The sequence below is a fragment of the Cuculus canorus genome, chromosome 18 (genome assembly GCF_017976375.1).
Source record: "Cuculus canorus isolate bCucCan1 chromosome 18, bCucCan1.pri, whole genome shotgun sequence".
NCBI classification, from domain to species: Eukaryota; Metazoa; Chordata; class Aves; order Cuculiformes; family Cuculidae; genus Cuculus; species Cuculus canorus.
The window spans coordinates 789,876-816,740 of NC_071418.1; the positions used below are offsets into that span (position 1 = coordinate 789,876).

Genomic DNA, 26,865 nt, shown 5'->3' on the forward strand with positions numbered 1-26,865 from the left:
GCGGGCGGGGCGCGGCGGGGCCGCGTTTGACAGTGGGGAGGGCGGCAGAGCCGGGGGATGGCGGCGGCGTGAGGGGACGGCCCCGCGCCGCGCCATGGGCAGCGCCGACTCCAAGCTCAACTTCAGGAAGGCGGTGATCCAGCTCACCACCAAGACACAGGTAAGGGCCGTGGCGAGGTGAGGGGCGCCGTGTCGAGAGGGGTGAGGGGGGGCGCCATGTCAGGTGAGAGGGGAGGCGAGGTGGGGGGCGCCATTTGGGGGGGGGGAGAGGGGCGATGAGGGGCGCCATGTCAGGTGTGGGGGTAAAGGGGGGGCACCATGTCAGGTGTGGGGGTAAAGGGGGGGCGCTATGTTGGGGGGGATGAGGGGAGGTGAGGGGCGCCATGTCAGGTGTGGGGGTAAAAAGGGGGGCGCCATGTTGGGGGGGGAGAGGGGCGCCAGTCAGGTGTGGGGGTAAAGGGGGGGAGCCATGTTGGTGGGGGGATGAGGGGAGATGAGGGGCGCCATGTCAGGTGTGGGGGTAAAGGGGGGGCGCCATGTTGGGGGGGATGAGGGGAGGAGGGCAGGTGGGATGAGGGGGCCTCCATGACAGGTTGGGGGGGTGAGGGGAGGGGTCGTGTCAGGTGTGTGGGAGAGGAGGGGAGGGGGGGCCCGCCATGTTGAGAGGAGGGGATGGGGGGTGAGGAGGGGTCTCCATGACACGTGTAGGGGAGCCATGGTGGGGGGGTGAGGTGAAGGAGAGGCCATATCAGGTTGGAGGCGGGGGTGAGGCGAGGGGGTTCTCCATGTCAGGGAGAGGGGTGAAGGGGGGGAGCCGTGTCAGGAGATGGGAGGGATGAGGTGGGGGGGTGAGGTGAAGGAGGGGCCATGTCGGGTGTGGGGGGTGAGGTGAGGGGGAAGCCATGATGGGGTGGGAGGAGGAGAGATGGGGGAGCGTCATGTTAGAGGGGGAAGTGGTGATGGGGGGGGCTCCATGTCAGGTGAGGGGGGGGCCGTGATGGGAGGGGGCAAGGTGAGATGGGGGACACCGTGTTGGGGCTTCGTGTTGGGAAATGGGAGGGGTGAGGGTGGCCACCATGTCAGCTGGGGGTGTTGAGGAGGTTACCGTGTGTGTGGGGGGGTGAGATGAGGGAAAGGGGGGTGCCGTGTCAGGAATGTGGGGGGGGTTGAGGTGAGGGGGGGCTCTGTGTGTGTGTATGTGATGTGGGATGGGAGGGCACCATGTGGGAGAGGGAGGTGAGGTGAGGTTGGTGGTGTGCCACGCGAGAGGGAGGTGTGAGGGGGCTGCACGGGCAGGCCCCTCTCCCCCAGCGCTGATGGAGGGCGGTGGTTGCCTGTATGCAGGGACAGGGCTGCTGGGGACCTGCGGGGTGCGGTGCCAGCCTCAGGGGCCTGTGCTGCAGCTGGCTCTGTCGTGAGGCCTTGCCTGAGGGATCCAGGCAAGCTGATCCCATCTGCCATGTCCCTGGTCTCCAGATCTAATGTGACTGTGGAGGGGGAGCAGGAGGAAGGCGGTGAGGCCGTGTTCTGCCTCAAGGCTCTGGCCGGTTCCCTGGCAGCTGTTGGGTCTAGCAGGGCCTATGTCACGGTACTCGCTGCCTCTGACATCTTTGCTAACAGCATCCTCTGTTACCAGACTGAGATGCTGACATGGACATCCTGGCTCCTAATCTATTCAGCTGCAGGTTTACATCACTGCAGGGTTTGGCAGTGCCCCCTTCTCTGTATATTCCACTCCCCCCCAATAATTGGTGGAGAATCTTGCCCTGTTTTTGGGTAATAGCAGACTGGAGGGGCTCTTGCCAGCCATGCTGTTGCAGCAGAAGCAGCTTCCATCCGTGACAGTTGAAATTAGCTTTATTTCTGCAGACTGAAGAGGAGAAGGAATTAAATGAAAGGAAGTCAGAACTGTGTATAGGGAGGGTGGTTGCCTAGAGGTCTAAGGGATATTGTTTGTGTCCTGAGAAATGGTTCAATTCTTGTCTGAATTTGGGGGCTCAGCAACACACTTGCAGAAAATCAAGACCGTCCCTCTGTCCGAGGAGCAGAGGGATTTTGCTCTGTTGAGAAATAGTGTTCTGATTTCCAGTTTCTCTGGTTCTCCTAAGCTACAGTGGAGAATTGCTTTTGTGATCCATGTTTGGCAAGGGAACAACAGCTGCTAAGAAAACTTGGGGATGATGGCAGAAAGGTAGTTAATGATGGGCAGTGAATTCAGAAGAAAAGGGTATGGATGCAATAGGAGAAATAGGAGAATAGGAGAAAATCTGTGAACTCTCTAGAGGCTAAGACTAGCACTGGGAAATGAATGATAGGCTGGAAGAGCCTTTGAGAAATCGTCTTTAATACTTTCCAAAGCAGTATTGCTTCTGTCTGTGTTGCTCAGGAATGACTTCTGTGAACGTGTTAAAAACTGCCAATTGTGGATGTTGTGCAGCATCCCTAGGCAAGAAGAGAAGTGGGTGAATTAATCTTTTAAAGGATTCTTCCAAAGTCTCTTCTGAGTGATGAATAGTTCCAGGTGCCTTCAGCTTTGGGCTGTCTTTCCTGCGCTGGGAAACATGCTTATAAAGTGAGTTTGGGGGAGAAGCAAGGCTGTAGGGGTCTGTTCACAAACAAAATCCGGTATGAGGCAGTCCTTCAGATCACCAGTCAGAGGAGAGTGCTTCTCACCTGTGTTCATCAAAGTGTGTAATGAAAAACCGTTCGCTGGGGCCCATATAAAGGAAGGGGAAAAAGCTCCACTCTTGGCTGGGTTCATTCCTTGTCTCTGTGGTCTGGGTTAGACCAGCTGCCGTGTGGAACAAGGGTGGGGTGTGGCGCTCCCATATTTACAGAGTGTAGAAGGGCACTGGTGTTTCCGTGTGCAGGATGCGTGACTGGCTCTCCTGCAGCTTCCAGGCTGGTACCAGCAGTGACCTCCGGGTAACTGCCTGGTCCCTGAAACCCTGGGGTCAAACCTAGGCTGCAGTGACGGGCAGAGTCGAATTGTCAAATCTTCAGGGCTATCAGCTCAAAACTCTCTTTGCTTTCTCAGCAGCACGTCTCCTGTTCTGCAGCCTTCTCTCTGACATAGGTAGCTGGACAAATAGACTTCTGGCAAATCATCAGTAACATGAAACCGTGAGCTTGGTAACAGCTGCGGTGTTTCCCAAGGCTGTGGTGGGAGGAAGTGGCTGAGCAGAAAGTACTGATTGCTCACTGGTGAAGGTTCAGAATTGGCACTGAAGTGAAATTTTCCATAAAAATAAGTTCTTGTAATCTCTAGGCTTTTGTTAATTAAAAAAAATGTGAGTGTTCCCCTGTGAACATTTAAAACTAAATAAATCTGTGAGGAACGTAACCCTTGAGTGCTTGCACACGTGGAGCCCACTACAGGAAAGGCGAACCAAGTCTGGACACCAACGAAAGAAACTGAACAGATTGCTTTAATTGCCAGGCAGCAACTCGGAAGGTGTAAGAGGGTTAAAAAAAAGAAAAAAATCACTGCAGAATGATTTCAGTGGTTAAAAAAGGGCAGCAGTACTGGAAGGGCGGAATTAGCTTATACTATGGATAGTTATTTATAACCACACAGGGAGAAATGGGCTCTAAGATTTTTAATGATACATATATATTATGTGACACTGTACATCTTTGATTTGAATTATTATTTGAATAATAAACCAGGTGTGCTTTAGCATAGAGCATGTGTGAGCCCTCCCAAACTGCCCATAAAAACGCTATCTGCCTCCAAGATGAGGGGAAGCGTAGGCTGTGAGAGGTATAGCCAGGCAGCGTCAGAGCAGGGGCCTGGGGCTGGGGATCCTGACTGCCAGGGAAGCACGCTTGCCTTTCTCAGCCAGCTGTAGTTCAACAGTTCCTGCAATCAACTGGCTGGAAGATAAGAAATTTTGATCTTGCGAAGCAGTTTGTTAGATTTTGGTGTTGGCTGTGCCCCAGCTTTCAAAGAGATGGGAAGGATCAAATACGAGGGACAAACTCCAGTGCTTTCTTTATCTCTAGCGTGCACATGCAGTAGTACAGTAAGCTGTTAATTTAAGCCTGGTGAAAGTACGTCTGGTGCTCAAAGAGAGGCCAATTTCTGGTAGCCTGTTTCTGAAGGCTCTTCTTTGCGCAGTGGCTCACACACAGGTGGTACAAAGGTGCACGAGTTGCCTTAAATGGCTCTGCTGGCCCTGCAGGGTTGCCTGGTCTCCTAGAGCTCCATAAAGTGCTGCATGGATGGCTCTGTCATTACAGTCTTGCTGCATTTGAACAGAGCACGCTGCTGTTACACATTACCTGAGCTCCTAGGACTGGCTAGAAACCCTGGTGAGGGACGAGGGACCTACTCTGCTGCTGAGTCCCGGAACAGGAGAGTCGTCGCCTGGAGTGCCTCATGATCTTGGCTGATGGGATGCTCAGCTGGCATGTTGGCAGGAGGCAAAAGGAGAATTTGGTGAGCGAGCCCAGTGGCTGCTTGCCCCTTTGGTTCTCCGCTGGTGATTTGCAGCAACCTCACAGGTGGTTTACGGACAGTCCTCCGATGGGGTCCTGTTGAAGGATTGTTGGGAACAGACATTCACTGGAGAGGCATAAGTGCAGAGAGCTCTGGGTCAGGAGGAGGCTGCAAATGCCCTGCCTGAGTTTGTTTAGGGTTGTATCTATCAGAGAGAGTGAAGGTGGTACTAACGTAAGGGGGGAGTCTGTGCCTTGGGAGCCTTTTCCTGTTTGTAGGACACGGTCAGCTCCAGTCCGTTTTCCTGTTTCCTGTGATGTATCCTGTTTGCCTCAGGATTGCCTGTTCGGGGCTGTGATTCTCTGTTCCGTAACGGGCAAGGTACTTGCAAACCGAGTGTCTTCCGACTCCTACAGTGTGTGGTATGTTTTAAAGAACCTGAAACACGGCATTTATAACTGTTGGGAAATAAACACTGAAGGTATCCTGTAGGACTAGTTCTGCCTTTGTATGACCAGCATGTGGGTGGGAGGTCTTCATACCTTGCCCAGGTGAACTGAAGGCAAAATGTCTCCTCCTTACCCACTCAGGGCTGTCACATCACCTTGGCTCTGGCCAGTGCATTATCAACAGCTGCTCAGTGCTGCAGTTATCCTTTCCCTTTGGTGTGGAGAGCTCAGTTCAGGCAACAGCGTCTGCCTTTGCCAGTCGGCTCTGGAACTGCAGCAGCCTCTGTGGTGGAGTGCATGGTGGGTCAGGAACTTCCTTTGCTCTCACATATGCCAGTCGTGTTTCCAGAGTAGAGTTGAGCTACTGATCCCTTGATTCTTGCAGCAGCAGTGAAGTTCTTGTTCTCATTGTGCTGCTGCTGCAGAGCTGTCTGTCTGCCCTGTGTTGGGGGCACATCTGGCTCTTTCTTCTCTGTGCGCTGGAGCTCCCTCACCAAGAGGGTGCTCATCTGGAGGGTTCAAAGTGGCTCCAGCTCACTGCGTTGCTGGTTAGGACTCAGCTCCTTGTGAGCTGATCTGATTAAAGCGCTGACGAGGCTGGTTGTGGATCTGCGAGGTTTGTTACTGTGCCATGTGCAGGACTGGTAACTAACTCTTGACTTCATTCCCCCATGAAGATGCCTGTGGCTTGGGAACAGGACTATTGTGGGTCTCTGTATTTCTCTTCTTCGTGAGCTGTTGGCTGAGCCCAGCATGAGGAGATGGATATTTAGATCCCCAGAGATGCTGTGTGCTGAATACAATCAGCTTAAAACCATCCAGTAATGTTCTATCAAGGAGATGAATATCATGTGGATCACGTAGTTTCATGATGCCAGACCGTTAATTAAAACAGGGGCTGCAGGGATGCAAGTGACTCAGAACTGAATCCGTGTCCCAGGGTTGTACACGGGTTACCATCTGTTGGATGAGGAGCTGACTTCCTGCAGCTATTAAAAGTGACAGAATTGGTGTTTCAGCGTAATCTGCTTGCCAAGATGGCAGCCGTGACGTTAATGTGGCTGCAGCGTCCAGCCTTGCTGCTGGGGTAACTGCTGCTGTGCTGCTCTACCTCTGTGTAATTCTTGTGCAGGCCGTGTTCTCCAATCCGCCCGGGTTGTTGTGTTACCATCTGTAAACGGTGGCTGTGTTCGCCCTCCGACGTGGCCTCAGGCTAGTTGGAGGTGAAGAGATCCATGCCTGCTGGAGGGAAATGTTTTTTTTGGTCCCCTCTAGGTGAGAGAGAAGCCATTAATTATGCATGATCTCCAATTAGCAGCAGTTGCAACTCCCTCTTGTTGGTGGGAGTGGTGGTGGCAGGCAGCCAGCAGGTGCATGTGGCGGATATACATGCAGTTGTGATACGGGGTTCAAAGGGGGGGTGTAGGAAGTGTGGGATGCTTGTGCATTACATAAATTGGATTTCTCACTACTTGGCCTTTTCTGAGGAGTGTAGTTAGAGGTGAGATTTGCAAAACAGCTTTGCTTCCACTTAAGCGTTTCTTGCCCAACTTGCAAAAAGCACAACTCCTTCATGCGCTCAGGAAGCTGAAAGTCAGGCTATAAAGACTTGGCTGTTCCTGCAGATCCCTCGGAGGCACTGTGATCTTGTTGTTTTTCCCATGGGAAGAGTTTGGAACCTTGCTTTGGTGGTCAGGTGATAAAATGATGAGGGTTTCAGCACTAGAGCAGAGTTTAAGGTGATGCCTAAACCCGAGTGTGTGTTTTCTGGTTTTGTTTTTAAAGACTGGAGATCGCCAGGGTTGATTCCTTTCTTGGCTGGAAGGACCAGGACAGGCAGTGAGTAGCCTCTGGAGCACTGGAGCATTAAGGCAGCACTGCAGGACAGTAACCTACTTTACCAGTTTGGGGCCCACCTGCCCCTCTCACATTATGGCCTTTGGGTGGCAGTGACAATTGCCGGCTCGCAGGCTGTGGATTTTAATTCAGGAGGTGAGAGCAAAGGGAGAAATGCAGCACTTGGTGTCAGAGCTGTGAAACAGCTTTCTGCTCAGAGTCGCATCCCGGCTGCATTTAGAAGCAGCATAGAGGTAGGCAGGTTTTCCGCCTGATACAGTGGAGCTAGGAGTAGGCAGGAATTGTTTAAGCTAAACACACATTCATATTTTTGCTCCTTTCTTGTCTGACGTGGCAGACCCACCTACGAGCTGATTATCGCAGTTAGCAAGAGCTGCTGTTTGCTTTAGAGCCACTGCATGCGGCAGTTGGGAGAGGAGGCTGCCCCTCTCTCCAGGCCAAGGGCTGAGGTTGCTCAGGGAGCCGGCTCTTCTGAGCACGGCTGGGGAAGCTCCTCCATGGATCCCTCTCTCTCACACGGCTTGGCAGACACATGCGTTTGTCCCATCCTCATACCAGGACCCTGGAGCTGGCTGAGCACTCCCAGCCTTGTTTGGGCCATGCCTGTCTCTTGGCCAGTATCAGCGTTTAGATGGGAAGAGCCATACTGAGTTTTAGACTGGATGAAAAGTCAAGTCTTTCCTGATTATTCAGAGCTGCTGGGCTTTGGATGCCTGAGATGTTGTGTAATGGAGATGCCTTCTTGTTCAGCAAACAGTGCTGTCCTGCTCACTTGGTTGGGAGTGGCGGGTCATCGCCATGATTCTGCAGGGCTGGAGGCCCTGCGAGCCCGAACCTCTTCTTCAGCTTGAATGGCCAGTGCTGCTGTCTACAAAAGGCAAAGCAAGGTCCAGACTGCTTTGCTCTGCTGCTTATAACATGACACCCAGGTTGTCATCACTGTTGTTTTTATGTCTAAGTTGATGCTACGCTGTCAGGAAGAAGCTGGGGGAAATAACATTGGGATTCTGCAGCCAGCTGTACAGAGCTGTCTTTCTGGCTGTGATCCGGCAAACAGACCGTCCTTGTGGCCAGTGTCCCTGGCACTGGCGTATCAGGATGTGCTTCAGGACAATCCCTGTTCTGTCACTGTGAAAAAGGGACAGCAGTGCTGGTAAAAGAGGGTGTTGTCTGTGGCTGCAGGGCCAGAGATGGTGACGGGGAGAAGTGTGTTCCCAGCATCGGGGTGGGCTTCTCGGACCACAGCTCTGAAATGGATTGCCTTGTTTTGGTATCTCAGCCTCTTCCTTCCCTCTTCGTCTTTGAATTGCACACTTAGTGCTTTTTAAGAAAGCCTTGGCAGCAGTCAACTGCACTAAGCCCAGTTACCTATAAATATTTGATTTGGAATGGTCAATTCTATTGCATCTGTGAGTGCTTTGAGGTGGGTCTTTTCATGCCCTAATGTGAGGTCTTTTCATGCCCTGATTGCTTCCTCAAGACTCTGGTTACACCAGTATTGCTGTGCATGCTCACTCGAGGGGTGACAAAGCACATGGCAGCAGCCTGGCCCATGCATATTGGTAAAAGCTGTGTAATGCATGCCCAGGGTTGCAGGCAAGCAGGAGGCCTTGTGTATTGTGACTCATGAAAGACTTTGAGAGTCCCAGTCTGGCACCGTTGGTCGATGCTGCTCACCCCTTTGCTGAGGGCATGCTCTATTCAGGGATCTAGTCTACCAAAGCCCTGCTAACAAAGGCTGAGGTGAAAAACTAGTGCTAGTCTGTTTTATGTAGCTTCTTCTGTGCTCTGCCCGTGACAGCATGGTCCTGTCCGTGAGTCAGGTGTAGTCACTGGTGTTTGGACCCTACAGAATGGTAGCTTTGCATCTGTAATCTTGTTTGTCTCTTTGCAGCCCGTGGAAGCAACGGATGATGCTTTCTGGGACCAATTCTGGGCAGACACAGCCACGTCAGTGCAGGATGTCTTTGCACTCGTACCAGCTGCAGAGATCCGAGCAGTGAGAGAAGAATCCCCTTCAAACTTGGCAACTTTGTGTTACAAGGTAAGGGTGGCGCAGTCTTCCTTGGTGCGGTGTTGGCAGGGGGTGTCACTGGATTGATAGCGCTCTGGCTTCTGAGGATGTCGCTTGCAGTCATGGCTGCAGACTTGGACTACAGAGTCATAAATGTGTCTGAAACAACAGTTCAGCTCAGTCAGAGTAGCATGCGGACAGACTGGGAGTGTACAAACAGCATTTAAATACCCATTAAGATGATGACGCAGGTGACCAGAGTCGGTGACCCAGCCAGTCTGCTGGGAAAATGAGCAGGGACATGTGACCTCATGAATTAAAAAGTAGCAAGGTGAAACCTATAAATGTTTTGGCTTTCATTCCCCCTCTGTTTCCCCTCAGGATCAGGGAGTAAGAGCAAGTGGGTGCAACTTCTAGGGAAGGGAGCTGCCCTTCTCTTTCTGTGGCTAAAACCTCCTGGGGCTGTGGGTTCCGCTTGGCAAGACCCACATCCTACTCTGAAAAGCCAGGCATGACTGTGTCTGTGGCGATGGGACAGACTGCAGAGGCTCAGCCTGGCAGCTCTTTCCAGAGCAGCAGCCCTGCTCACAGGGTGAGTGAAGAAACCCAGGCTATCTCCTTCCTCTGCAGCAGGCTCTGCAGGAGGCCTTATCCTTACAGTTCGTAGTCGTAGGCAGCAGCTTAGCTCACGCCTCCTGAGTCAGGAGAGGTTCCTGCTGTAATCGCAACGGCACAGACAGATTTGTCAGACTGTTTTGTGCACTCCTCCCCTGCCAATGTCTGACACGGTGCAGAACAGCGCTGCTGCCCAGGCTCTGCCTGCGCCCTGTGTGCCTGTAGCTGCTGGTTGATCTGCTCTGTGTGTGAGTGCTGTCAGGAGCAGTGCTGAGAGCCCTTCTGGCCTGTGCCTGGCGGGCTCACGTGGCACAGCACGTGTGCTGTGTGGATTAGCCCTGGCATCTGAGGTCTCTTGCAGTGGGACAGTAGAAATTCAAGCTCTTTAAGATCATTAACCCTGTTCCTGCAGTGTTTCAAACAGCAGCAGCACCTGTACCCTTGAGCTCAGAGAAAAAGGACTCCAAGAACCTCTTACAACTCTGTGAGAGCATCACCAGCAGGAAGGACCTGCCCAACTCTTGCTGACTTGTGTCCGGACTAACGCTACCTGCCTTGGTTTTGTTTCCTTCAGGCTGTGGAAAAGCTGGTGCAGGGAGCAGAGAGCGGCTGCCACACGGAGAAGGAGAGGCAAATCGTCTTGAACTGCTGCCGGCTCCTCACCCGTATCCTGCCTTACATCTTCGAGGACCCAGACTGGAGAGGTTTCTTCTGGTCAACCGTCCCTGGGGCTGGCCGAGGAGGGGTCTGTCTTTTGGCGCTGCTTCTTTCTGGAGGGGGAAAGGGAGGCTGCAGTGAGGAGTTTCTGTATGCTTTTGGGGGCAACTCGATTCTAGTTATTTTGTAAGAAATTAGGTGGCACCTTTTGAGGTCTGTGCTGGGCTGCGGTTCCCCTGAACATTAACTGTGCCAGCGTGTTTTTCAGAAGGGCGATGAGGACTGGTAGTGGCCGGTGCAGTGCAAACCTTGCGCTGTCTCTGCCTGTCACCTCTAATCTTTTGCGCCTGGGGCTGCTTCAGGGGGAAAGTTCTGGGTGCTGGAAAGGGAAGTCTGTGCTAGCCCTGCTCTGTGATCTGCGTGATCGGAAGAGTGGCGATTGTCCATCCTTTCATCCCTGCAGGGGCCAGGGAGTGCTGGTGAGGCTTAAAACTGGAGAGCTTTTCTGGGAAAGAGCACGCAGGGTGCCTGTCGCTCTGATCCAGCTAGGCTGCTGGTGCTACTGATTTTCCACCTTGTTTGGCCCCTGGAAGAGGGAGTTCCCTTCCAGTGGTGGGATCATGAGGTGATCCAGCCCAGTGGGTGTGTGCTGGGATGAGGAGCCTTCCCGCTGCGTTGTTGCAAGAGCTGTGGTGGTTCCATGTGCTCCACCATGGAACCATTTGCGGAAGCAGCTGTGAGGCTGGCGGAGCTGCCTGGCAGGGGATAACAAATAAAGCCCTGAGACGTTAGGGAAGCTGGGATCACAACTAATCCAGGGGCAACGGCTTTGCTGTCTGCAGTCTTTTTTTCTCTCTGGGAACCGAAGGGGAAGATGATGGTATGGCTGGACCATTAATTACTATCCCTGCAATTGTCCTTTGCTTGCTTCGTGATGCAGTGAGGGCTGGCAGAGCTCCTGGAGTGTGGGTGCCTCCCTCTGAAAGAGGCTCTGTATTGCCTGCAGACCTATTGGTTTGGTTTTGGTACCCAGAGCCTGCAGGGACTTTTTTTCTGTCAGCATTAGCAAAGATCATTCTTGGGAAAGAAATCCCTTTGAACCCTAATGCTTATCATTCCATCTCTGTGAACCTAAGTAAAAGCGTCTTTGGCTGGCTCCATCCATCCTCCCTGGTCTGTCCCTACATCCGGGATCTGTTGGATGGGAATTTTCCTGCTGTCGCCGAGACAGATGTCAGAGCCGCACCGGCTGTTATCTCCGCTAGGTGCCTGCTGTGATTTAAGAGCTGTATCTCGTGCGGAGGCTGAGAGAGGCCTGGCTGAGGTAGATAAGCACCTGCCATTCCTGCTCCCCGCCTTCCCCTCCAGTACCAGTGTGTGGTGGGGAAGGCCTCCCTCCAATCGAGGATGCTCTGACAGGCAAGATCCGGCAAGGTTTCCCATAGCAACGGCTGCAGAGGAGTAGCCATGCGTGATTCAAGTGATTGCTTTGAGTGATGGAGAAAGCAGAATCCCCTCTGCTGCCACGTTTGCTCTGCTGTGGCAGGCTGAGATGGCCCCTCAGTGGCGCAGGCAGCCTCTCAGGTCCTGTGACCTCCAGCTCTGGGCAGCCCGCTGCAGGACTTTGGGAAGTTTTACACCTCAGCACTGCTGGCTGGCTTCTTCCTATTGCTGTCCTGCCCACCTTCCAAATCGCCCTCCTTTGTGACTGTAAAAGCCTCTTCTCTGTAAACAGTTCCCTTTCCTTTTGTCTTTGATAAGTCAAGCATCTCTCTGTGGCAGGGTCCAGTGCTTTTCTTCTCTTTCCCTGATGTCTCTAGGCCTTTGTCTGCTCAGTGTAGTGTCATTAAAGCGCTTGTTCCCATTTAGTCATCACCTTCCATGGGGGATTTTCCTCTTCTGGCTGTTTTTTTTTTCCCCTCTTGTTCCTTGGTAACTTCTTGCCTCCCTGCAAGAGTTTATCTCCTCTTGCTGTGTTATACTAGTGTAACTGTGTGCTCCTTGCTAACCGTGGGCTGACAATACTGTTCCACCTTTCTTGCTTTTAGGGTGATGAAGATGATGAAAATGCCCGGCCACTGGCCGAGTCGCTGCTTCTCGCTGTCGCAGATCTGCTCTTCTGCCCCGACTTCACCGTGCAGAGCCACCGGAGGAGCACTGTGGTGAGTGGAATTGAGATTGTCTGCATAGAGGTAGATGAGCTGCATGGGGTGGGGTCCCTCTGTCATGCACCCCGCCCGCATCTCTGTTTTATGACTTTGTCACTGATTGCAAAGGCTGAGCTCTTTGAACACATTAGCACCTGCTTTTTTAGCCTCAGGGAATTTTTATAACGTTTGCTGGGAACACGCTGTCTCCTCCTAGTGTTCCTGTGGAGTTGCACACAGTAAAAGCACGTTTGTGGATGTAATTGCATTTCTTCCCATGAAGCCTCAAGGTCTGGTTGTGGAGGGAGGTCCTGGGCGCTCCAGTCTCAGCTAGAGTTGTTCTGAGGAGCTTGGTGAGAAACCTGACAGCAAGTGAGCTCTGGCCTATCTGTAGGAAAGGAACAGCAAGGCAGGAAAAGCTCAGACTGTGGAGGAAGCTGCAGTTGCGTTTTTGTCAGCAGCAGCTGCTGTCAACACACAGGTTTGGTGGGATTGTGATTGGGGTGGTAAGTGTATCTTGGTTGCCCTCAAGCCTTGCAGTCCTGAGATCAGTGGAAGCAAGAGGAGGAGGTTCTGTAAAGGGAACCCGGGGCAATTGGAAACAGTCCTCTGATCTGCTTTCCCCAAGTGCAGAGAGGAAAAAAGGCACGTGGTAGAATTGGCTTAATGAAATTGCAGAAAAAAGAGACAGCCAACATGTGCCAAGTGCACTTGATGCAAACAGGTTCATCTGGGCCCCTGCTTGTTCCTGGAGAGTCCACAGGTGGTTTGCAATGGCTGCTTGTCTTTGCAAAGTTGCCTCAACCTTGACCTTAGTGACCATGGCAGAGGATAAGGGCAAAGTGCTGTGGTTCCTCTCCTCAGGTTGCAAAGTGGGAGTTGGGGAGTTGTGCCAGCATCCATCAGGGATGCTTTGCCCTATGAAAAGCAAGTTGCAGCCATATCCAGTTTTATTATTCATGAGGGTTACTTTGCTGCTTCTCTAGCCTTCGGGGCACAGCCATTGCGAGCCACTGTTCTGTTGGTAAACAGGGTGTGATGTGCTCCAAGAAGGCTGAGGTGTCAGGACTGAAGCCCTGTGCGGTGGTCTTGACCTGCAGAGGAAAAGCCCTGACCTGAGTGGTGTTCCATGAGGTGTGAAGGAGAGGAGGTGGCAGTGCCACCAATAATGAGAACTGAATGTATTTTGAATCCTGTGGCACTGGCTTTGGCTCCAGTGGAGGTGGCCGGCATTGCACCTTGGCATGTTGAAGGAAGGGCCTCATTCTGCATGGTGCTCAGTGCCTGCTGAAGATGAGAGGCCCTCTGGCAGGGGTGCTCCCTGGGTGGGGCAGCTTTGTACAGTCAAGTGTCTGGATCCTGCTGTCTCTGTTGGAGAGAGGTTCTGATCTGCCTTGGACCCCACGAGCCCTGCCAGCTCCGGCTCTTGCCTCCTGTAGTCTGACCTCTCATTTCTCCCACAGGACACAGCAGAAGATATCCACTCCATCGACAGCTGCGAGTACATCTGGGAGGCAGGAGTGGGCTTTGCTCATTCCCCACAGCCCAACTACATCCATGACCTGAATAGGTAAGAGGGGCTGCAAAGGCAAAGGGAAAGAAACAGGGCTCAGAAGACACGGAGCTGGACTCTCCTTGCCTCCTTGGTTATCTGCGATTCCTGAGGAGCTTTCTGTCTGCTCCTCGCTGAGCTAACACGACTGGCAACACAGGAATTAAAAACCAGCTGACCTTTTGGGTAGCTTTAGCTTTTCGTAGTCCGATATGAGAATCGGAGTGTCTGCAGCAGGAGCCAGCTAACGCTGCTGCTTTGCAATCGCCCAGGAGCTCTGTGCTGTATTTCCCTTTCATAAGGGAGCAGTTGTGCTGAGCCCTGTGGCAGTGACAGCAGGATCGCTTATGAAATGAAATGGGCTTAGTTCTATGGCAGGGACATGATTGAGCCTTCCTTCTGTGGAGTTGTGGTGAGTGATTGTGCCTCCTGTGCCCAGTCCCTGCTGCAAATGGCTCTAGGCCTTGGCTTCTTCTCCCCTTCTTTCAGGACGGAGCTGCTGAAGCTTCTGCTGACCTGTTTCTCCGAGGCCATGTATCTGCCTCCCTCCTCAGACAGCAGTAACACCAACCCCTGGGTGCAGTTCTTCTGCTCTGCGGAGAACAGGTGAGGGTGAAGGGGAGGACTGGGGGCCAAGGCGAGAATCATGGAATAATTGAGATTGGAAACAACCTCTAGGGTCACCCAGTCCAACCGTCAGCCCAATTTCACCATGAAATACCTTCACATCTCTCCCATGGAGTGTGTTGGTAATGGGGGCCCATGAGACTTGCTACCCCCAACACCTAGAGGCTGTTGTCCTTTTTCTTTGTCCTGATCTCATGCCCTGTTAGCATCTCTGCTCAGTGAGAGCTGTTCCCCAACAACAAAAGGAGAGACTGAGCATGCTGCTAGCTGGAGTTTGCTGCGGGACAGATCCCTGCCCGGTGGGAAAGAGCCGGTCTGGTTCTCTGGTGGTATCAGACGGTGCAGTGGCACTGCAGTTGTGGTGTTGGTGCCAGATAAATGCTGCCCTCTAGTGATACTGTCTCCCAGGGACAGGCAGCTCCTCAGGTGACAGTTGCTTCTCTCGGGGAGTGCAGACCTGGCTGAAGGCAGGCAGCTTTGTCTTTCTGGAATCTAGAAAACTTCGAGGTCCTGTCTCCTTTCCCATTGTTGCAAAGGATCCCTCTGGGAGGCCACACGGACGTTTTCCCCTCCCCTTTCTTCTCAGTTTAATCCAGGAGACCGGCTGGGAGCTGAAGTGTCAGCTCGTGTCTCTGGATTGCTCAGTCATAGGTTAGAGTGTTTTGTCATGACCCCAGACTTTTGGGGAGAGAGCTGCCCATCCCTCCCTGAGACAGCACCTTCTGCTTCCTGTTTCTGCCTCTGAGGATATTTTCTCCTCCCCAGACATGCACTCCCACTCTTCACCTCGCTCCTGAATGTTGTCTGTGCCTATGACCCGGTGGGCTATGGGATTCCTTACAATCACCTGCTCTTCTCTGACTACCGCGAGCCGCTGGTGGAGGAGGCAGCCCAGGTGCTGATTGTCACGTTGGACTATGACAGCTCCACCAGCTCGAGTCCCACCGTGGATGGCACAACCACTGGCACAGCCATGGATGATGTGGATGTGAGTGATACTGGGATCTACATTTGCTGCTCCCCTGAGCTCCCTGTGGCCCTCGCACACCAGCTTGCACTGAGTGTTGACCTGTAGGGCCCAGCACTGCTCCTCTACTTGCAGTTTGCTCTCTCTGGCCCAGTCCTACTTCTCACTTGTAGGTCACTAAACAGCTGTAGGTGACCAAACCACTGGGTTTTAGTTACTCACTTGAATCAGAGTATGTCTGTGAAAGCACCAACTGTTCCGTTCCCCGAGTGGCCTGTCCACTATCCTTTAAAGCGATCATTCTGAGAGGAAAGCTGCAAGGAGAGATGTTGGCCCCCAGAGCCAGTGGGTACACTTTGGCTTCCCGAGTAAACCTTGTTGCCAGTAAGCGTTTCACTCCTTGTCTTTGCAGCCTCCTGGACCAGACAATCTGTTTGTGAATTACCTCTCAAGAATACACCGCGAGGAGGTAATGTGCTCCTACCCTGAACTGTTCCCTGTCTGGTTTCGTGCTGATTGCTTTGGCTCCAGACCTACTGCAATCTCTTTCCTGGTCTATTGGCAGGATTTCCAGTTCATCCTGAAAGGAGTGGCCCGCTTGCTATCAAACCCGCTGGTCCAGACCTACCTGCCAAACTCTGCCAAGAAGATCCAATTCCATCAGGAACTCCTCGTCCTCTTCTGGAAACTCTGTGACTTCAACAAGGTGTGGATCTGCTGCTTGTTGAGCTTTACCACCCCTGGCCTTGTCCAGTGCCTGGTATGGCTCTGGCTGGGCTGAGCACTGGGCCCGGACTGGGGGCCCTGGCTCCAGGGAGAGCTGCTGGAGATGCTGCAGCTCCTGATGGTCTGAGCCTGAGGGAATCACAGCAAGTCTTATACCAGCTCTACAAATAACACTGGAGCTGAAGAGCTGGTGCTCCTAACGTTCTTGAGAGGCTCATTAGCTCGAGGCCGCCTGGCCTCAGTCCTGTGGAGGGTGCAGAAAAAACGAACTATTCTTGTGATTGTCTAAAATCCTCCCCTTTTTTCCAGAAATTCCTCTTCTTTGTACTGAAGAGCAGCGATGTTCTGGACATCCTTGTCCCAATCCTGTATTTTCTCAATGATGCCAGAGCAGACCAGTGTAAGTTGGTTATTTTCCATATTTGTGATGATCTGTGCCTTACAGTTGAGCCAGAATGTCATTGAGATGCTTCCTCCTGGCCGCTGAGATGTGGTGGCACCTTGAGTGTGTGTTCCTTCTGTAGACATGGATTCCAATGGCTCATCTAGCTGGGTGTTAATGTTTGTAGCAGATGAGAAGCAGAACAAGGTCTGTACCACAACACAGGGAAGGGAGATCCTTAGCACGTGTTAGCTCATTTTGAGTCCTTACCTCAAAAACTGGGTCCCTCGTCCTGTGAAGAGGGATTGATAAGCCATCTGCTCTTGCTGTGGGTGTAAATCAGGTGTAACTCCATTGCTGTGCAGTGCAGAGGAGCAGTTGGTTCTTTCCCACTGTGGTGGTGGGTTCACATCAAGAACCTAATGAATAAAAGCATCATCTGTCCAAAACTAAACACTGTACTGGCCCCATGGATGTTCCTGGGAGGGACACTGGTTCTGGCAACAGAGGGAGCTGTGTTGGGATGTCGTCTGTCAGGATGCTCTGGACTGTGCGGTTTTTAAAGTCCTGTGGTGTTTCTCCTCTCCCCTCACTGCCTTTCTGTCTTGAGAAGCCTGCTGGCCTCCCTGTGATGTGTAGTCTTTTGGTTTGGTGGTTTTTGGTGTTTTTTTCCCTGCAGCACGAGTGGGCTTGATGCACATTGGGGTTTTTATCCTCCTGCTTCTCAGTGGGGAGCGTAACTTCGGGGTTCGACTGAACAAGCCGTATTCTGTACGAGTGCCTATGGACATCCCTGTCTTCACAGGGACGCATGCGGATCTGCTCATCATAGTGAGTATGGCTCCAGTTCCTCTCGGTCCCTTCTAACTAATGCTTATGTTGAACAGGAGGTCTGCTCCTGCCAAAATCAGATGTGAAATGATTGGTTCTGTGGTATTTCAAGCAGCTCTCACCAGGGTTCCGAGTTCAGATCCATTGGAGGTAAAGATAGGTCTTGCTTTCTGGCAGTTGTATTTTCTGTCTTGGGCTGCCTGTGTGTTCTTGTTCTGGAACAGTTCACAGTCAGTTTCTATTTGCAGTGTTGCAGAGCCCTAATCACATCCCCAAAGGATTCCTTATAATGAGCCCTTGTACTCCTGGGGCGCAGGCCTGCAGCGAGAGCAGCCTTCCCCACCTGTGCGTAACTGGAATGTGCAAGGCTCTGCCTAGGAAGAAATGGTGTCAGGAAGCGATTAGCGTGGGGGTGGCGCTGGTTTTGGTTGAGCAGATGCTTTCAGTAAGGTCCTGCCTTGCTCAAGAGCTCCTTCCTTACCATAGGTGTTTCACAAGATCATAACCAGCGGGCACCAGCGTCTGCAGCCTCTCTTCGACTGCCTGCTCACCATTGTTGTCAATGGTAAGTGCTGTGTGCAGCATGAATCCACAGTGCCCAGAGAGGACAGCGCTGGCAGGGCTTGCTGCCCTCTCCCTGCGCTCCTGCCTGTGCTGCTTAGCACTGGCTGGTGGCAGTGACAGCTGGAGACGGATCTTCAAGAAGTGCCCGCTGCGGTTCAGTACACCCACAGGGACATTGCCCGCACTGGGTCAGGTGGGGCACAGGGTGGGACAGCAGAGTCCTTGCCGCTCCTCTGAGGTGGCAGAAGAGCACCGGCCAGCAGGCCTGGTGAGGAATTGGCAGTGCTGTTCCTCTCCAGCAGGGAGTGCCACCTCCCCGCCATGGCAGTGGCTTCCCGTGGGCTCAGTCCAGGTGGCTCCATCTGTGTCAGCTTTGCAGGAGGCACCCAGAGATTTTACCAGTGTAAAACTACACAAGACCTGCTAAAAGTAGAAATGCCTGTTTTTTCTGGGCACAGTGTCTCTGTTTGACTTCTCTATTTGCAATTCTGTGGAGCTGTGGTGGACTCTGCTATTTTGTGAGGCTTTCCCAGAGGTGCAGGGTGGGCAGGCAGTAAAAGAAATGCTTTTAGTGATGAAATACACCCTGGATCTTTCTCAGGTTTTCTTTTGTTTGCCTTCCACAGTGTCTCCCTACCTGAAGTCTCTCTCCATGGTTGCTGCTAACAAGTTACTGCACCTCCTGGAGGCTTTTTCCACCACCTGGTTCCTGTTCTCCGCTGTCCAGAACCACCATCTTGTTTTCTTCTTGCTGGAAGTTTTCAACAACATCATTCAGTATCAGTTTGATGGTAAGAGCCCAAGTGCTGTGTTCAGTGGGTTTGCACTGGTTTAGTCCAAGAGAACAGGAGATAGAAGCTGAAAGAAAGTCCAGACAGGAGAGAAAAGGAGAAGTGTAAGAACCAGCTGCATGAAGTCTGTCCCAGGACTGAGAAGCTGGGTGAGTGGGGAGTCGGTGTTGGGTCCTGACCTGAACGAGCTGGGTTGGAGCACAGTGAGATGGCTAATGGTCAGCATAAGCTCAGCCTCGTGCAGGGCAGAAGAGGAGATGGGGAGAAAGGCAGTGAGAGGTAATGCTTCAGTTGTGACTGGCTGGGTGCTGCTCCTGTTGCCCAGCAGTGCAGGTGAGGGCACAGAGCAACTGCCGTCTCCTGAAACGTTTCAGTGTGCCTCAGTTCTGCTCTGGCCAGTCTCTGGAGCTGGATCAAACAGCTTCAACTCAAAACGTACTTCTATCATGTGCTGCCTTTCCAGGAAATGCCTTGCACCTTAAAAACATGAAGGTCTTTGACCTCAAAAGGATGAGAAAGCGAGGCCCCTTAACCTGCTAGGAGCTCTTATTTCTCCCTGCTCAAACTTTAATTATTGGCTTTAAAACTGCCAATGGAGAGCAGCCGCTCCGATTCTCTGGCAGGTACCCAGGCAGTGGTGGTTGCCTGATCCCAAACTGGCCTTTGTGGCTGTGAGCTGGGTTTTATTTTAGGGGATGTTTTCATTCTGTTCTCTGCCACCTTGCAGGCAGAATTTTGGCCTTTTGGTTTTCCTGTTTCAAGCCTGTTTCTTCTTGAGTAGAATGGCCCTGATCTGTTGTGTGAGCTCTTCTGAAGCTGGAGGAATGTTGAATCTTGGCTAACAACCTTTTCCTCAAAATAGGTTTACACCGCCTTTGTTCTTCTCCACTGTTTGCGTCTCAGTCTCTAAGCCATTTATTTCTAGCTTCCCAGCTAGGAACAATATCAATGATTTTCGTGTTCTGCTTTGTAAAGGATGAGAGGATATGGAATCCTGCTTGCTCTTCCTTGTGCTGTTGCCTTTGTGGGTGGAAGCATGGAACTCTGTGCTTGCGGGGTCGATCGTGCTTTGTGCACTTAGTGAGCTGTGCTGCATTGATAGAGCTCTTTGTCTCCCTTCTCTGCTATTTTGTTGCTGTGATTCCCAGGGAACTCAAATTTGGTGTATGCTGTTATCCGCAAGCGGAATGTGTTTCACCAGCTGGCCAACTTACCCACGGACTCCCAGTCCATCCAGAAAGGTCTGCAGCGCAAGAAGAAAACGCCTGAGCCCATTTCTCGCACCAACTCCCAGGATGGGGTCTCCATGGAAGGATCGCGTCCAGCTGCCCCTGCTGAACCAGGGACGCTGAAGACCAGTCTGGTGGCCACTCCAGGTCAGCTTTGGTTTACTTTTGTAACCAGAGAGAGCTTTGTTTTCCCTGTGAGATATGGTGTGGACTCACCCTCTCGCTGGGCGTGGGAGAGATTAAGAGTTTACATCTGTGAATAACAGACTGCTGCTCAGTCTCAGCTGCGGATCAGTTTGCCCAAGCTGATTGCAAACAAGTCAGAGTAAACTGCCTTGAGTTTCTCTCCTCTCAGACTGTGGCCATGTGGCCATTTGTCCTCATCTTGACCTTTTTCCCCAGTTTAGCTATATCCACGTGAGCTGGTGTTCCTCTTGCATCAGGGAGCCTTTTCCTAGAGACAGGTGGACTTCTCCGAGGAGGCAAAGTCAAGGCTAATCTTCGTCTTCCTGCTGAGAGGAGAGCATTGCAGGAGTTGGCAGATGTGTAGGGTGTTTGCATGGCAGGCCGGACAAGAATCCCCTGCTTTTCAGAGTGTTCACCTGTGGTTAGGATCTTTTTCTCCTTTGAACACAGGCATCGACAAGCTGACGGAGAAGTCGCAGGTGTCGGAGGATGGGACCATGCGCTCGCTGGAGCCCGAGTCCTCACAGCCTCCCCCAGAGGGTAACCTGCCCTCAGCTGCGAGCGATGGCGAGCCCTGGAGCGCAGTAAGGCCGCACATTACGGTGTGTAGGTTGGGTCTGGGGCTTGGTGGGAAATGAACTGGGGACTTCAGGAGTGGTCTGGGTGGCCTTTGAAGAGAGGTGTCGTGTTACAGGCAGCAGACACGTGCACTGTGCTGGAGGACACTGTCGTTCCACAGTGCTGTTGTGTCATCTCGGGTATTCCATGTCTGTACTGGTGATGCAAGAGCCAGGACATGAGGAGTGAGCTTTTTCCCCCGTGACAGCTCCCCAAGGAGCAGCAAGTGTGTAATTGCAAATGCCTGTTATTTCCTCATTCAGAAGCTTTCAGCTCATGTTCTTGCTGCTGCTGTATTTTCCTGTCGTTCCTCTCTGGAATGGAGAGCACTACTGGCATCTTCTGGTTAGCTGGAGTTGTGAAAAATGTGTTCCCATCAGGGCTTGGCTGAGCTGCTGCCCTCTGAGTGGCAGCTCTGCATCAAGGCTGTGCCGGGCTCTGGGGACATCTGTTGGTTTTCCCCATCAAGAGCTATAACACAGCTGTCTTCCAGACTCGATGGAGCAGCAGGCTTTTACTGCTTTCTGACCTCTCAGCCCCTGTCCTTCCCTGTGCAATATCAAAACCCTCCAGGCTGTCTTGTCAGAAGTGTATTACAAGGGCTGTCCTGCACATCCTCTCCTTCAGCCAGGCCACGTCTGTACACCTTGCACTGCCTCGTGCTCTGAGCGCCTGCTGTCCACTGAGCATGAGAACACTGCATCTGTTTGCACACGGAGCCGTGGCCGCCCCCTGGTGAAAGGCATAACGTTCCCAGCTTTTCCTCTCTCGGCATTCTCTGGAATGCCAAGTTGGCACATCACCTCTAGCCAGATGTGGAGCAAGCTGGGCTGGAAGCGATGAGTTGGGCTGTGATGATGTATTTTATTATGGGCTCCTGTGGACTGTGTGGTGCTACCAGGCAATTTTCCTCTTGACATGCTTTTGACCTAGAGAATATTGCAGGCTCAGGGTGCAAATGGGAGATGTTTGCGGAGAGGCATGGTAGCCTAGCGGAGCTAAGGACTCCTGTGTTCCACCCTTATGTCCTGACCGTCTCCACTCATTCTGCTTCTGCATGTGCTGTTGCTCTCAGACAGACAGACAGACAGTTGCCCACAGCCACCTCACTTGGCTCCAGCAGTGCTGTTTTGTGTCAGAATGTTTGTGGGGTGGGGACCAAAAAGCAGATGGGAGGTGAAGGGCAGTGCAGTGGTGGGTGTGGGATCTCCTGTGGGGTGAACCGTCGCTGCTGTCGTGCACTGCTTTGGGTGGTACACACCTGTCTCCACAAACTGCAGGGTTTCAGGCTGCCTGAACAGCCTACCGAATTAAGAAAAACTAATGGGGTGCTGGGTAAATTTTAGGCTAACTCACCCTTCTCACAGATATAATTTCCTTCCTTTACCTGTTGGAATGTTCTCTCCTTATCAGTCATAACCATTTCAAAAGTGTCTCGTGAAATACTCAACAGCCTTCATATGTTGCTGTAATTCCATCTTCCCTCTCCTAACCATGTCATCTGTCTGACAGCAGTCGGATAAGAGCTATGAGAGGGCAAGGGTTGTGGGAGAGCGAGGGGGAAAGAGGAAGAGGCTGGGGTCAGCTGAAGGAAATCAGAAGGATTTATGGCTTTATGAATTGTGGTTTTAGAAGCTTGACAAGGACGTGGCCCTGGAGGTGAACAGGCTGAACTATAAGGTTGTTGCTGCAAAGGTTGCAAAGTAACTTTGCTGTTCAGGCTTTGAATACACTGGAATGAACGAAATTCGCAGATATCCCAGGAGCAGTGTTACTTGCCCTTCCTGGCCGTCCCTGGTACCAAGTGGTCAGCAGGATGTCTTAAGCGCACAATTAGTTATGTTATCATTCAGCGAGATCTTTGAGAACTCACAGAAGAAGGGTTTTCTTCTTCCAGCGGCCCCTGAACCGTAATTGGAGGCCATTGCTCCTCTGTAGCCAGCTGGAACTGCTCCCAGTCAGAGGGGGACGGGTACAGCACTGTCAGCTTCCAGAGCACTGGGCACAGCTCTGCTGCTTCTGGATGTGAAGGTGCTGTGTGAATGAAATGGCAGCAGAGTGGTGGTGAGAAGAATAATCTGAGAGAATTGAGGCTTCTGAACAGAACTTGTCAGAAAGTGCCTGGTGATGGGGTTTGAGTTTGGGGGCAGGACTGTCATTCCTTATGGGATGGAGGTTGGTAGGTAGGAGATGCTGACAGCCAGCCGTTGGAGAAACGCTCTGTAAGGCATTGCAGAGTGGCCACCAAAAATCCCAGAGATACTCGGTAGAAAGAGGTCAGAAAAGCTGTGGCCTTCAGCTGTTTAATCTCTGTGATAAAAGAAGGAAGCCTGCCTGAACAGTTCTTTGCCTCTCCCATTTTAGCTCTACCATTGTGGATTATTCCAACATATCCACAGTGAATGGAGTTGTGACTTGCCATGGGGTCTCACAATGTAACCCCCTTCAATATCACCCCTCTGGTGTTAGTGAATGGTGGTCTGGTGGCTTCATCTGTTCTAGGGACAGGGGAGCTGCCTTTTCCAGCAGCACTCTGGGAAAGCTGGGGGAAAGGCAGCACAAAATGGGTTGGATTTCTTGCTCTTAAGTGCAATTTTGTTTGTTTGTTTTAAAAATAACATTTCTCACTAGGAGGCATCGCATCCCCGGCGGGATCGGAGGCGTCTCTCGAGTGCATCCTCCAGCGGGCAGTGGACCCCAACCCCTGACTGGGTAAGGGAGTCTGGGGAGAGGAAGGGAACAACGAGGGAAAGCTGTGGCAGAAGTGCAGACGCTCCCTTCCTCTGCCAGCAGAGACTCCCTTGAGGAGCGCTTCCTCACGCAGAATGCCTTTGGCTTGCAGTCACAGCTTCAGTTTACCACCATCTGCGAAGAAACACTTTTGTTTTACCTGTTTTAAACCAATGCCCTAATAGTTTGAGTGGTGTGTAATTCCAGAGCTTTGGGATTTATTGTGTTGCTGTTGTGCACTCAGCTCACCCACACCTGGGTGATTTCTGTGAACCTCACTTGTGGGAGAGACGGTGGAAATAGCTAGAAAAACTACTACATAACTAGAAAAACTAGGAATGCAGTGCACTGATCCCCCTATGGGCATTCCTGCTTACAGGTGATGTCTTGGAAGTCCAAGCTTCCTCTGCAGACAATCATGCGGCTCCTACAGGTGCTGGTTCCACAGGTGGAGAAGATCTGCATCGACAAGTGAGTGTGTTGCTGGAGAGAAAGGGCTGTGCAGTGCATGAAGAACTCTGTGAGGGTGGCACCTTGAGGAATTTAGAGGGCCTCTAGTGGAAACCTTGTAAAGTATGATTGAAAGCATCGCAGTCTCAGCAGAGGAGATGTTTATTTTGCTCACCAGGCTTCTTGTTTGTCTGATCTCTTCTCAACCATCTTACGGTGGAGAGGGTGTGTGTTCGTGGCCGTTGCTGGCTCTGTGTCTGTTTGACGCTTTGCTGCAGCGCTTCGAGGGTGTCTGCGGGCCGTGCTAAGGCTGTTCCTGCTCTGTCTTGTTGCAGAGGTCTCACCGATGAATCGGAGATCCTCAAGTTCTTGCAGCACGGCACGCTGGTGGGGCTGCTGCCCGTCCCCCACCCCATCCTCATCCGCAAGTACCAGGCCAACTCGGGCACTGCCATGTGGTTCCGCACTTACATGTGGGGAGTTATTTATTTGAGGTAAACCAGCCTAAATTGATCTTTTCCAAAGCTTGAGAGAGCCTGTAGAGACAATTGCATGCACTTGGCCAGCTCTGGATTGTCTCATATTTACAGGATAGAAAGACGTTATTCCTTTGGAAGAGACTAGGGGGGAATCAGCTGCTCCAAAACTTTGAGTGGATGACATGATGGGTGTTTTGTGTTGTTTGGGGAATACCGCTTGTTTGGGAACTGGCAGCCACACGGCATAGGAAAGCTGCCTAGAGAGGATAGTGTGGAGGTTTCGTGCCAAGCTCTGGCTTTGTGGGATGTTGTAGATCCTGCCATCCCTTTCAGTGCAAAGTGGAATGCGTTCTTTGTAGCCGGCTCCTGTGATCTGGGCTGCGAGACTTGAATTCCATGGACCTGGCCCCCGAGAGTAAAGCGGCTCTTGTCTCCTGCAGGAATGTGGATCCCCCGATCTGGTATGACACGGATGTGAAGCTGTTTGAAATTCAGCGGGTCTAAGAGAGCACTTACCTCTGCAAAGAGAAACTACACTGGATCGAAGGACTGCTGTGTGTTGCTCCATCACAGCCATTCCTGCGTTTCACATCCAGCTGAGAGACCAAAAGGACAATCACTTCATTTACCTCCCTGTCATTTAAAGCTTTAATTGGGACCTGCTTGGACATCCCTTCCCCCAGCTCACTTCGCTTCCCTCGCCCTTCCCAGTGAACCTTGAGTGAAAGCTGTCTGAGGGTTCGTCCCTTCTTGTGGTTGCACTAGAAATCAGACTGTTCTTAGCTCTTCTGTTATTCTTTTGCTCCTGGATGTGGTTTGAAACCGCTCTGACCCTCTGCTTGCACCGGTCAGGGTCAGCATTTAACTGGAAAACACTGGTTGTAAATTGAGTGCAAGGGAGAAGCTGCTATTCCTGCAGGAGATGGGGTTTGGAAACTGCAGTTGCTTTCACGTGGCTCCATAATGTTTCTGGGACTCCCTTCTGGCTGCAGGTGTCTCCCTAGTGTCTCAGTGGCATGTTGGTAGGGAAGTCTTTCCCATCCAAAGGAAAGGAGGGAAGTTACTGAAGGGAAACTTCGTGTCTCAGCTCTGAATCCCCCTACTCCTTTCCTGGAAAGCTGCTTCAGAAGCTTTGTAGCAGCTGGTGCTTTGATGTGGTGTGAGCAGCTTTTCCTTGGCTTCCAGGCCTGGCAGCCCATCCTTCATGGGAGCTGCGCAGTGGAGCCTGTGTCACTTGGGAAAGTCCTGCTGGGTCCATGGGAGCATGTAGGGAGGAAGGGGCTGGCTCAAGGAGAGAAAGGAAGGGATGTGGCTGGTGAGCTTGCTTAGTCTTCTCCCGTTGACTGGAAGGACAGTGTCCCCTGGGTTTGACAGGAACAGCGTCCCTCTGTCTCTGCCGGGCAGGCTGGTGCAGTGCAGGGAGCGGGAGGGGTGTGCACACTCCTGTCCAAGGCAGAGGCTTGAGGGAGACACTTAAGGAAGTTGTAGGAGCAATTTGGAAGTTACAGGAGTAGAAGCATCTCCATATGAGCAGGGAGTGGAGAGTGCTAGGGCAAAGTTTGATTATTCAGGGCATTTTGCTAGTGACCAAGTTGTCAGATCTTGAATGTATTGGGTCCCAAGCACGTGAAGTCTGGGAATACAGGATGAGGACAGGCAGGAGACCTGCTGTGACTGGCTCCGGTCAGCAGCAGGGGCTGCACTCTGTAGGTGGAGACGCCCTGGGGTTTGAGTCAGTTTTAGTTCTGCTGCTAAAGCCACTGTCTTAGACCTGTGTGGTGTTCAGACAGTGGAATACGAGGGGGCTTTTCCCTCCCCACCAAAGCGCAGTGCTTGGTGTTCTGGTTTTCAGGTTCTGAGGAGGATTGCCGGCTGTGAGCCGTTTGCCACAGCTTAGAGCTGGTGGGATGGAAGCACTCCACGGAAACGGATCTCACCTTTAACGTTTGAGCATGGCACACACCTCTGTGTCTGGCAACCCTTGCCTGAGTTTTGAAGGCAGTGACAGGAGTGTGACCGGCCTCTCCTGGAGAGCCTGTCCTGGTGTGCTGCTCCTTGGGCACTGAAAGGGGAGCGCAGTCCTAGGCCAGGAGGAAGCTGAAATGGAACCTTAATGGTTTTCTGAAGGATAAGAACTATGTGAAGGGCAGAGAGGTCGTTCCGCTGCCTGCCTCCTGTCTCTGGCCCACTTTGCTGTCCAGCACCGCTCCCATCCTGACCCCATCTCCGTTCAGCTGTGAACAGGGCGAGGGCTCTGGTTCACATGGAATCTCTGCACTAGAAGAATGGGGTTTGTTGGGGTGGTCTCTGATTGTCCCAGCTGGAGTGGGGTATCCCATGTCCCGCGTGCTTGCTTCTTCCCTCCCACGGATCTGCTGGTTCTCATCATACCTTCCGTCCTCTGTTTTCTGCTTTGTTTCTTTGAGTTTCTCTGGAAACCCTTTTTGTTTGTTTCTTGGTGTTTGGAGTCTGAGCCTTGTTCTGTGGAAATCAACTTGCACTGTAAACTATTTGCTTATTACAGAGAGAAAGATAAAGATTATCTCAAACAGG

The 26,865-nt window shown here is 52.1% G+C and overlaps 1 protein-coding gene across 2 annotated transcripts; it reads left to right on the top strand.

Annotated features, from left to right (window-relative positions):
• Positions 1–26,805, top strand: HID1 (HID1 domain containing). 2 transcript variants are annotated; one of them, XM_054082993.1, is made up of 19 exons: positions 1–160; positions 8,642–8,791; positions 9,951–10,121; positions 12,082–12,195; positions 13,644–13,750; positions 14,222–14,338; positions 15,125–15,347; positions 15,739–15,795; positions 15,892–16,032; positions 16,362–16,452; positions 17,114–17,265; positions 17,752–17,830; positions 18,456–18,620; positions 19,769–19,996; positions 20,486–20,619; positions 23,285–23,365; positions 23,763–23,854; positions 24,169–24,327; positions 24,753–26,805. In XM_054082993.1, the coding sequence occupies exons 1-19, from the start codon at positions 95–97 to the stop codon at positions 24,814–24,816; spliced, it is 2,391 nt and encodes a 796-aa protein (XP_053938968.1). In that variant the 5' UTR covers positions 1–94; the 3' UTR covers positions 24,817–26,805. The 2 variants fall into 2 exon arrangements, with proteins under 2 accessions (XP_053938968.1, XP_053938967.1); XM_054082992.1 differs by having other exon boundaries at positions 20,486–20,637; positions 24,753–26,804.
• Positions 26,806–26,865: the final 60 nt, after the last annotated feature.

Coding starts and splice junctions, on each gene's coding strand:
- HID1 (XM_054082992.1), top strand. CDS start 95: ATGGGCAGCGCCGACTCCAAGCTCAACTTCAGGAAGGCGGTGATCCAG. Junction 15,348..15,738: donor CAGCCATGGATGATGTGGAT/GTGAGTGATACT, acceptor TTGTCTTTGCAG/CCTCCTGGACCAGACAATCT. Junction 23,366..23,762: donor GGACCCCAACCCCTGACTGG/GTAAGGGAGTCT, acceptor TCCTGCTTACAG/GTGATGTCTTGGAAGTCCAA.